Source organism: Pyrus communis, chromosome 11, assembly GCF_963583255.1.
Source record: "Pyrus communis chromosome 11, drPyrComm1.1, whole genome shotgun sequence".
NCBI classification, from domain to species: Eukaryota; Viridiplantae; Streptophyta; class Magnoliopsida; order Rosales; family Rosaceae; genus Pyrus; species Pyrus communis.
Genome location: NC_084813.1, coordinates 19,350,701 through 19,362,093, shown reverse-complemented (window position 1 = coordinate 19,362,093; position 11,393 = coordinate 19,350,701). Strand labels below are relative to the sequence as shown.

At 39.8% G+C, this 11,393-nt stretch overlaps 2 protein-coding genes across 2 annotated transcripts; both read right to left on the bottom strand.

Annotated features, from left to right (window-relative positions):
- Positions 1-1,563: 1,563 nt before the first annotated feature.
- Positions 1,564-2,620, bottom strand: LOC137709145 (uncharacterized). Its single transcript, XM_068448266.1, has 2 exons — positions 2,449-2,620; positions 1,564-2,096 (listed from the first exon to the last, which is right to left on the bottom strand). The coding sequence occupies exons 1-2, from the start codon at positions 2,618-2,620 to the stop codon at positions 1,564-1,566; spliced, it is 705 nt and encodes a 234-aa protein (XP_068304367.1).
- A 4,274-nt stretch (positions 2,621-6,894) lies between these two features.
- On the bottom strand, positions 6,895-11,393 carry LOC137707916 (vacuolar protein-sorting-associated protein 11 homolog). The gene is made up of 5 exons (XM_068446860.1): positions 10,905-11,393; positions 10,529-10,708; positions 10,109-10,438; positions 8,255-10,027; positions 6,895-7,626 (listed from the first exon to the last, which is right to left on the bottom strand). The coding sequence occupies exons 1-5, from the start codon at positions 11,124-11,126 to the stop codon at positions 7,270-7,272; spliced, it is 2,862 nt and encodes a 953-aa protein (XP_068302961.1). The 5' UTR covers positions 11,127-11,393; the 3' UTR covers positions 6,895-7,269.

The following is an 11,393-nucleotide window of genomic DNA, read 5'->3' as shown; positions in this document are numbered from 1 at the left end:
TTTGTTTCATGTCTACTATCCAATGTGATACTTCTCTATATGATTCAATTGAATAAGATTTGGAACATCTTCCTTAGTCATATTCATATGCTTTGGCCAAAGACTCTCGAATCATATCTTAGAGTATTCTCCTTCCATCATGGAAGGTTAGAGATCCCTTGTTGTACATTCATATGCCTACATGACTAGATAGCTTGACCCCAACAATGCCGTGGACACTCCAATGGAATGCCGTTGACATAATCAAAGATCAAGGACCTAACCATTAGACATCAATGATGCCTCAGGTCAAAGGACTACTTTGCATATTGCAACTATTGAGTTCTCACATGACATGTATGTTCGAACTCTCGTTTGATCGTTGTTCAGTGTACTCGATTACTCTTTCGAGCACCTATGTGTTTGCCTTAGTGTCCAACACCAAATGACTTGAGACTAGTTCATACTCACGCTTGAGTCGACTTAACACATATTAACCTTAGCGGATTGTCAATGCCCAATTGGCAATCCTATGGCTAGGAACGTTTTAGGAATGAACATAAGAGAAAGGTCTCGTTAATTTAACTAACTTAAATCACTTGTCTCTTAGACCAAATACATTCCTTGGATTCCCTTATTGCTTAAACACAAGATACTATAAATAGTGATTAACAATAAGCTTTGCCCTCTATTAAACATATAAAAGTTTAACACAATAAGTATTCCAAAAAGCTATTACATCAAATGAGTGGCTTTGTGGGCATACTTCCAACAGATATCCCCTTGAATTCCTTGCAAAAATGATGAGGATTCAACATCAACCTTTAGTTGTGATGATCTAGTTACCCATTTCTCTTGAGAACAAGCCTTGCAAGGGATATCATTTGAGATAGTAATGTGTTTACTCAATAATGGATGTCCATTAGAGTTGGTAATGATCATACGCATCATGGTGAATCCTGGATGACCTAGACAGTCATGCCAAAACATGTAAACTTTTGAATCTATGAAATTCTGGTTCATGATATCATGTACCTCAATTGTCTTTATGTATGTATAATATAATTCACTCGATAAACCATGCAATTTCTCCAATATACGCTTCTGGGTATCATTAGAAGTAATGCATAAATATTCCACATTTTCTGCACTTTTCGTTTCAATGTGGTATCCATTTAGACGTATTTCTTTAAAACTCAACAAATTTCGAGTAGATTGAGTAGCGTACAACGCATTCTGTATGAACAATATTGTTCCATTTAGTGACAATCTGGGATTTTCCTGAGCCTTCAATTACATCTGATTACCCTGATATTGTTGTTACCTTTACTTTTGCAAGTACCAAGTTTGAGAAATACTTTCGATCTCGAAATATTGAATGCGTGGTTGCGCAGTCTGCAAGACAAAAATCCCTGCCATTGCTCTTGTTTTGAGAATAACCATAATTTTTATCCATGTTCTTAGAGTAAAGAAATTACATTTAAAAAGCAGTTTATTCATACTGGAATACTACTTTTATTGAATTGAAAATGCGAGCATTAAACCACAAGTACAAATAACAAGAGTACGTTAAATATATATGATTCAATCGGACCCATAAACTTCATTTCCTCTTTCAGTAATAAAGTCTGAAACATCCAGGTGGGTTGTGTTCAACTGTCCTAATAAATTGGACACTAGATCAGGTATTTCCATTGGTTGAGCCTTGTCGAGGAAATTGGTCTTGATAGCCTTCTCCTTAAAGGAGGCTTGATACAGATCCACCAGATGTTTTGGGGTACGACAGGTATGCGCCCAATGCCCATTGCCACCACACCTATGGTAAACTTCTTCAGGATTTCTAGGAGTGTTCATATGAGCTTTACCTTTCTGGCGATTTGCATTCTTAAAGCTCGAGCCTGTATTATGCATTGGAACCTGGTTATGAAACTGGACACCATGATTTTTGCCTTTCCCATTCCATCGGCCTCGCTTGTGGCCATGTCCTTGTTTGTAATTATTGCCACGAGAGGATGTGGTATTCCCTTCAAGGGAAGTATCATTCACTTCTGGGAATGGTGCAGATCCAATAGGCCAGGACTGATGATTCTTCATCAGAAACTCATTGTTTTGCTCGGCTACAAGGAGTATAGATATCAGCTAGTTGTACTCAATAAAGCCTTTTTCTCTATACTGCTGCTACAGGAGCACGTTGGAGGCATGAAATGTGTTGAAAGTCTTTTCCAACATATCTTCCTCAGTTATTGTTTCTCTATAGAGCTTCAACTGGAAACTAATTCTGAATATTGCAGAATTGTATTCAGCCACTGTCTTGAAATCCTGAATCCTTAGGTGAGCCCACTCATAACGAGCCATTGGAAGAATCACCGTTTTCTAGTGATTATATCTATTTTTTCAGTGCCTTCCAAAGGGTTAATAGATCTTCAAATGTGAGGTACTCGCTCTTCAGTCCCTCATCAAGGTGGTGACAGATAAAGATCATGGCCTTCGCCCGATCTTGAGAGGATGCGCTGGTATCTTCCTTGATGGTATCCCCAAGATTTCTTGCCTCCAGATGGATCTTGGCATCCAATACCCAGGTAAAGTAGTTCTTTCCAGTAATATCCAGGGCAATAAAACCAAGCTTTGCCAAGTTCGTCATTTTCTTTGCTGAAAGAAAAATGAGGTGCGTAAGAACTTGCAATAATATGTATTCTGGAGGAATATATTGTTAGAACTTATGGTTCTTACAAATTTTGATCTTCAGGCCAAAATGATAAGTACTCGAAACTTCAGGCTTGAGATTTGCATGATTAATGAGAAGGGCGATTGTCTCGCACCATTTTCATCTAAACAAATATAGGATGGGCGATTATTCCGCACCAATTTAAATAGCAGGAAAATTTAAATATGCAGAGCAGGTTGGACGATTATACCGCACCACCTAAAATTGCGATAAAATTTAAATATGCAGAGCAGGGTGGGTGATTATTCCACACCACCTAATATTGCAATAAAATTAAATATGTAGAGTAGATTGGGTGATTATTCCACACCACCTAAAATTGCAATAAAATTAAATAGCAGGCAAATTTAAATATGCAGGATAGGGTGGGCGATTATACCGCTCCACCTAAAATTTGCAGTAAAATTAAATCTGTAGTCCAAGATAGAAGATGATACCGCACCATTTTGGATTACATAAATAAACATTGGGTTAGTAGTCAAGAGTTACACCAAACAAGAAATCAAAGATATAAGGTAACTGTTAGGTTAAGAACTAGAAGTAAACATGGTGCAAACAGTTCTTCGCGAGGGTATATCCAACAGTTGAGGCAGAGGAAGAAGAAGAACAGTAAAAACCTTAGAGGAAACATTTTTTTTTTTTGGGCGAAGAGAAATAAGAATGTTTTAGGGTTAGAAAGTCGTGTTGATAACGTGTTATAAAAAGGCAAAAGTTGGAGAGATAACCTTTGCTAAGGATAGGAGCGAGGCTGTTGCAAAATATTACACAAAATGATTGCAAATTAGAGAGAAATAAGAGGATATTGAAAATATTCTAACTTATCTTTCTTTTCTTATTGCTTTTGTATCATATATTTTGAACACTCGTAGTGCTCTATTTATAGAGTAACTACTTTGAAAACTTACAAAAATTTCACTATTTAGCATATGAATCTTTACTGTATACATGTGGGCAAACAAACCCACTGTTTACAACAGTCACCAACTAATTCCAAATTAGAAAAAGTGGTTCCTACCTGGCCAATTCTTCCAGTCAAACAGTTTGAAATAGGAGAAGGATCCTCTTCGGATCCCTTCCTCCTAATCCATTAAGTCTAGGGATCCGGATTATTGAAATTTGATTAAATGACTAAAGTTATTTAACTTTTAAAGTGGCCCTTAGTTTGTAGCCGTTAGATCAAATTTCAATAGTTCGAATCCCCGAACTTGATGGATTAGGAGGAAAGGATCCGGGGAGGATCCCTTTCCTTTGAAATATATCATTCATGTCTACTTTGGGTTATGTATTATTAATTAGATGTTGGCTACAACAGTACCATCTAGGTCAGCTGAATAGTGTAAAGCACCTTTCATTCTTGATTAATCCGGTCGTTCCACAAAGATAGTGATTTTGGCACTCGTCTTTAGAGAGAAATTTTGATCGGACTGTCATACAGACAATTTTCGCATTGTGTGTGATCAACCTTGCGAGGCCAAAGGCCCCGAATGCGGGAGGCTCCATGTTTTGTGGAAGGCGTCTTATAGATGATGCGATCGAAGAAGAGTGTAGAAGGGTAATCACAATGCTAATTTTGATTAGTGACACCTCAAGTTGAAGTTAGTCAAATCTAAACAACCCAATAACAGTGTGTATCCAGCTGATGTGATAATGGTGTTTTCCATGCCCAGTAGAAAACATGAGAAATGGGAACAGTAAGTTATGCAACAATGTCAATTACTCCTGATGAAATAAAATAAAAACAATGCTATTTACTCACAAATTTCGGTTATTTTTTTATCCACAAAATTGTTTCAGGATATAATGTGCAACAAAAATAGAAGAACATATCACTCCCTCCATGCAATGCAACACTCACTGCACCAGTAACTTTATTAGGCCAGAATATCTGGACGTTTAGTTGAGTAAGGCCATCACAGTGAAGTGCCTCAAAGGTGGTTGCTAATTAATAACATTTAGGCTTAGACGACAATATACTGCATGCATGCATGTTGCTGAGGGGTTGAAGTTACGTAGACACATTCATATATATGAATGGTTGGATGTGTATGCGGTCGAAGATTCAATGAATAATAATTTAACGGTGAAAAATCTTGATGTATACACCAGTGCACACTAGAAAATTCTGCTTCACAGGTCCTGGAACTGTCGGGTAAAGATAAACTCTATCTCACTTGTGCAGGTATGCTTATGTTAGGGTGTAATACTAGAGTGAGGTCACATGCTATGCATTTCAGGTAGATGGAGAAGAGAAATTTTAGGATGTTGGATATTGGAGGAAGTGAGTAAACTGAAACTACTATACTTCTCTTAATTACCTTCTTAATTACGTGGAGAGCTCTCTGCTATTTTATAGAACCGAACGCTTAGGTGGCTTGACACTATTGGCTCTCATCGCAACAGGTGATGGCTCAGGAGTCTACCTCTCCAGACTCCAGTCCATATAAATAAAAACCAGTAGGGTTAGGGTTTGCAGGAGGGCTTTAAAATTTGTGTGTTTCAGGGTGGATAAAAATGTGCGACACTAATCTCTCTTTTGACATTATTGCTGCTTCTACGGTCACTGAGTCTTGTACGGAGGCCGATCTCGATGAGCGAGGTAAATCGTTCAACCCGAATCCAGAAACGATCTTGATCAAGTATTTGTTTAACAAGTTGGCAAGACGGGCAACGCCCGTGGAAGATGTGATCAGACATATTGACTTGCAGAAGGGCATGCCTCCAGATGCTAATCAAGTTCCTCTAAGTAAGATTAACCCTCCCAATCAAAGTAAATAACCACGACGTATCAATCAAATATCTCAGAGATATCAAGGCATACTAAAAAATGGATTATCTTATTAGCCGAGATTTGAATATATTTAGGGTTGGAGGTTTAATTTTATTTTGTTTCTAGGTCTTTTCTGTCATGGGGATGAAAACCGATCAGCATATTTCTATATATGTGCCGAGGCAGTTCTTGGTGATGTTAAAACAACAAGGCCAATTTCTGATGGGTACTGGAAGCTGCTTAGTAATGAACAAGTGCACATTCAAACGTCCAGTGACGGTGCTGCAACTGTCTGTCATGTTGGTAATGCAAGGACATGGAGGTATTACGGAAGGGACCTTAAGAGGCCGATGAGGGTAGCGTCTGAGACGTGTTTTAAAATTCGGGAATACTACCTGAATCCAGAGCTAGAGCCTACAAAGCCGATTGTGACGGGACTATATCTTACCTGTTTTTTCAAGAAATTGTGTGTTTATGAATTCATAGATGAGGACTCAGAGTTAGACTGAAACAGAAGGGTGAAATAGCCTCATCAGCGGTACGCGGGGGTGATCCGTTATTTATCTTGCCGGGATATCTGCTGATAGGCCCCAGACTAATACGTGCACTGTTAGATGCCGGAGCCGGGGGGAGATCCTCTTGATACTTTGTTCATCGGTGCTCCTCCTCCCTCTCCTTCTCCATGGGATCAGGAGAGTGATGATGATTGACGACTGACTGTTCATTTTGCATTCTAGTTCCTCTATTATTTAGTTACCTTTTTTTTTTGGATATCCTCGACCAGTATCACCCTTCACGTTTGATACCATCCATCAATTTTGTCCTTGGCATCCTGAGATTTGGTTGACTGGGATTTGAGAAAACTGTAATCTCAATTCCCCTCTGGCATGCATGTATGCATATATACAACCACCACCAATTTTACTAGATGGGACTGGCTGCATGAATCTTGCCATTGCACTCAATTTTGAGTCATGTTTTTTCTTAAAGTCTCTTTTGAAGTCTTCTTAGGTCTTTGTCTATCCTATTGAGCTGAGCATCTCTCTCGTAACAGCATATTCTAAACGGAACATCTGTAGGTCTTCGATTTACATGTTCCCAACGACATATTCTCATCTCCACTAAACTCATTTTTTTTTCTCGTGTATGCATGTATACAATGAATATATATGTGTGTGCGTGTGTGCGCCCGCATTACTACGTACTGAGATTCTTCCCCCATGAGTGAACGGTTGGCCATTCTCTTTTATCCTTTGTTGCGCTGGAGAGCAAAAGCTCTACTACATATGGTGAATGGAAGAAGTCCAAATTGTACTTATTAGATGGAATAGAAGCCAATTAAAGAAAGCTGATCAAAGAGGGAGGAGTAAGTCTGGTTTACTTTCACACAATTGTCGCATCACAACACAAAAATGAAAACTAAAAAGGTAAAAGCGAAATTGTTTTCAAACCGGCCGAATATTGTCATTCCACAAAGATAGCAATCCGGGACTCCTTTTTCTCCAAACCGATTGAGGAGATCTACAATACTAGCCCTTCCATAAGCACAATGCCATTTACTCCTCATTTAAAAGAAGAAAAAAAAAAAAAAATCAAAGAACAATGCCAGCAGTTGATTACAAAATTGTTTCAGGATGTACCATTTTGATCTGCAAAACATATCACTTACCTCCAAACTTGGGAAAAAAAAAAAAAAAGAGGCCGAGTGAAGGAAGGAAACCCAAAGTTGCTTCAGCTTCATCGCATGTTTCTATAGTTATAAGTCGTCATAAGTCACAGCTGGAATAACTGCTGGAGATCAAGAAGCACCTGTGGATCCATTAGTGGTTTTGCTGATCACCCCCTTCCCAAAATACTCGGCGATCACAGAAAAACCATCCTTTGAACTTTTAACTTGCTGGAAGAACCGATCCTGATCTTTGGAGTTCTGCTCTAGACTTCTTTTTGTTTCAAGAACAGATTTGTATTCAGGAGCACACACAGGACATTCCTTCTCATTATCGCCGAGGCAACGCTGATGGAACGAGTGGATACACATAAAATGTACAGCCGGGAGATCGAGGGTGAAAGTGCATGCGGTACACTTGCTGAGCTGAAAGATTCTGGCATTTGTCCTAAGATCCTGAATTTCGTTTCTCATTGCCGACGTGGTTTCCTGAACAATTAAAGGCTTCATTAGTAACCTCTATCAGACGCACAAAATAACACAACAATTTGAATTGAAACCTAAAAGAGCGTGAAGTGTATTTTGGTTCTGCAAATTTTATTTATCGATAATACACAAACCCACCACAAAGTTGTACTCTTATCAGAGATCATGAAGAACACCATAATGCCTGGCCTATATCGTTTACTTTATCTGAATGTTTCTTTCATGACAAAGACTCAGCTTAACCTACTGGGGTAGCATCCATATCAATTCCTACCAGTTCAGATATTCCGTTGAACGTCTTATATCAAATTAGCATATTTCAGTTCAATGTAACCCTATCCAAGGGCCCTGAAGAACTTATTATCGCTATATTTGCGATGCAACTGCCATATCTATATAAAATACTACAGCATTTTTTTTCGTTCTTTCTGTGCAGTTTCAGACCTAACTAGAATCCCATGCAACCATATTTGATACATTGCTTTGACAAGATTACATTCGTCTCATCACAAAAGTTTCCAAGGAATGCATAAATAAGAAACATAAAATGTTAACCAACTTATACTGGAGGCAGGTGAAATGAAGAGGTACAATAAATAAATTCACAATGACAGCTGCAGTAAGGACTAACCTGATACTTCTCAATTGCTCGACGGTCCTCTTCAATCAATTTTGATTCTTGTTCAAGCTTTCTAGCAATGTAATCCTTAATGACAGAGAGTGTGAGACATGGATTTCTGGATAGTGTTTGAAGAACAATGATAGGAGGCAATATGTCATCCCTTTCTATATATGTCAAAACTTCCTTCACTTCTTTGGAGCAATCTTCTCCAAGTTCACCAAAATATTTTAGCAGATCTGCCCAAAGAGTTGGGTCCCCGCCCTTACCTGAATCCCCTAGTCGTTTGCAGCATGCAATCAAACCCCCATGGTCATGAGCTTGCATGTAGCAAGCAATCACCTCCTTATAGAGTTTCAATTTTTCATAGAGATATAGAAGGCCTTCCTTAAATGCATTCATTTCACAAAGAATTATGGCAAGGTCAACATCATAAAGCGGATGTTCCAGGTCAGATGGCCATGCGCTCTTAAGAAGTCGTAGCCCTTTCTCTTGCTTTTCCAAACGGTCCTTTTCCTTGTTTGAATCTTTGGTATCAGCAAACAATTTCCCATTGGACTGGCTTCTTGACGTTGCAGCTGCACCTGATCTAGCCCTGAGATTCAGACCTTCGCCATTGCTAGCTTGTGATAATGATGGGAAGCTCAAGTCATTGGACAAGTACAACTCCAAGAGTGTGTTATGGATTTCTACTTGAGCAGGAGAGTCCTTGACCTTGTTGGTATATTTTTCAAGAAAATCCATAAGCCAGGGAAGATGATGGATGAAGATGTTGAGAAAATCAACTGGAGATGGCAGCATTGTCAAGTACGCACCATTAGCAGCTCCTCTCTTGGATGATTCGCCATCCTCAGTGCACAGCCTTATGAGTATCTCAATTGTTTCCACAGGCTTGTGCTCTATAAGAATCTTACCATACTCTTCCACTGTCGCTCCAGCTTGGCTTGGTTCAAGGCTTGAAATATATTGCAAGGCTTCCTCATATCGGCCAAGATCTTCAAGTAAGATCTTTAAATACCATTCGTGCTTCCCAGCCTTTTTAGCAACATACATTGCATGCTCATGGTAATTGGTAGCACGGCAGACTCTTATTGCAGTCTCCACATCAAATTTATGTTCCCCAATACCATCCTCACTTTTAATGAACACATTTAGCTTCTCAACATCTTTCAATTTGGTGTAGCAATTCAGTAGAAGAGTGGTATGATCTTTGGAAGCAAGCCCCTTCTCATGCAATTTTTCCAAGTAATTTGTCAGGTTGTAGATTCGTTGTGCATCTAGAAACTTCTGTATCACATAAGAAGGCTCAAGGTGACCAATGGTATGGATATACTGGGCCATTGCCTCATCATAATCTTGCTTGCTATATAGATGATCCCCATACTTCCTCAGCACTTCTGCAGTTGCGGCAGCATCCGCTTGCTGACTTTGAACAAGGTTGATGGCAACAGTGTAAAGATTCTTCTTAAAGAGCATATCTAACTTGCTCTCCATATCCTTCTCCCCAATGCACAAAGCTGACTTGTCAGCCATGATAAGTATTATATTACCCCATTCACAAAGCATGTGAGAAACCTCTTTAACCACTAGGCTGTGAGCAATTAAACGGTTCTTCAGGTCATAAATGTTGAAAGTGTTGCTGCTATTTCTTTGATCTGCAATAACACAAAGAAGGTATCCACGAAACCACCCTAAAAATTTCTTTTCTCCTTCAAAAGCCCAACATGGTCCACGCCCATCAACTTCATAAAAGTAAACCGCCTCAGGTCGACCAATTATCAACTCCTGTCAAAGTAAGTAAAGAAATAAGATGCTAAGGCATACATAAACATACACCAACGGAAAAAAGGAGGTAGAATTGCATACCGAGCGATCACTCATTGCAACACTGTTCACATTACTTCCAATCTGATCTAGGGTCTGCCTCCTTGTGTTTGAGGGTTGATTCTGCAAGATGAACAAGCTCACAGAAGACGGAGTCACAGCAAACAACTGAAGCGCTTGACCGTCCACTCTGAACCCCAGTCCCGTAACCGAGGATTGGCTCTTGTCAGAAAGGTTTTCCACCTGAAGCTTGAACCGGGTTATTCGCTCTCGTGCAATATCCCCTTTAATGCAGTAAATTGAGCCATTATCTAATCCAATAGCTATAAGCAATATCGGAGGTGCTTCCTCTAGTACTAAAAACGATGTAATCTGCAGTAATAAACAACGACTTGTTTCAAAACCCTATCGTTTCTATTGAAAATGGGGTTCACAAATTCAATCATTTGGCAAATACACTACCTTTGCTTCAGGAAATTGGTTAGTGAATATCCTCAAGATTCCAATGCAATCAGGGCTCGTTGTGCTTGAGCTCGAGCCCTCGGACTGCATCCTATCCAGGTCGAAAACCTTGAGGCACATTGCCGATTGCTGCGGAGTAATTTGATCATCTTCTCCAATTGTCACCAAATAGTTGCGTTGCTGATTTGACAATAACAGGAGCAAAATTAACACATTTTTCACCTCCTAATCACTCACTAGACAAATTAAAAACTAATCCCAATATCAAAACACCAAAGCTCAAATTTCTTTTTTCTTTTTCCGTTTCTCACATTTTCCCGAGAAACAAACAGACAATTGACCAAATCAAGACAAAACGTTGCGAGAGGAGGCCGACCTTGAGCTGCTGAAGGAAAAGCGCGGAGGAGGAGTGAGCTTGGAATCCGTAGCTGAAGTTGAGGCCGCGGTCGAGGAAGCTGAGTGTGCCGTCGTCGCAGCCGATCACCACCTTCCCTCTGCCGCTCGAGCAACACTCGATCTTCCCTTCCACTTCCTCGGGAATCGCGCACTTTCCCGCCAATTTCTCCTCGAAGAACTCGAATTTCCTCCACTGGTACATTGCGAGAAGCTCTTTTCGGTTTTTTCAGCAAATTTGACGAGCTCGCCGTATCGGACGGCTCTGCTTTCACGAGCTGAGATCGGCGGCCAAAAGCCGAATACCTGGCGCCAAAAACTCAGAAAGACAATACCTCTCTCTCTCTCTCTCTCTCTCTCTCTCTCTCTAACTCTGAAATTCGTCTTCCTCGTTCTCTCTGGAAATCGGGTCGGGTTCCACGGCCGTTCCAGAAGAATGATTACTGCCAAAGCGGTAGTTTGAATCAGCAAG

What these genes read in the sequence shown, in the direction of transcription:
- LOC137709145 (XM_068448266.1), bottom strand. Translation starts at nt 2,620, where the DNA reads ATGACGAACTTGGCAAAGCTTGGTTTTATTGCCCTGGATATTACTGGA. An exon ending in GAAGGCCATGATCTTTATCT is followed by an intron (nt 2,097 to 2,448) that starts GTCACCACCTTG and finishes TACTCCTTGTAG; the next exon opens with CCGAGCAAAACAATGAGTTT.
- LOC137707916 (XM_068446860.1), bottom strand. Translation starts at nt 11,126, where the DNA reads ATGTACCAGTGGAGGAAATTCGAGTTCTTCGAGGAGAAATTGGCGGGA. An exon ending in TTGCAATGAGTGATCGCTCG is followed by an intron (nt 10,028 to 10,108) that starts GTATGCAATTCT and finishes TTACTTTGACAG; the next exon opens with GAGTTGATAATTGGTCGACC. An exon ending in GAGCAATTGAGAAGTATCAG is followed by an intron (nt 7,627 to 8,254) that starts GTTAGTCCTTAC and finishes TTAATTGTTCAG; the next exon opens with GAAACCACGTCGGCAATGAG.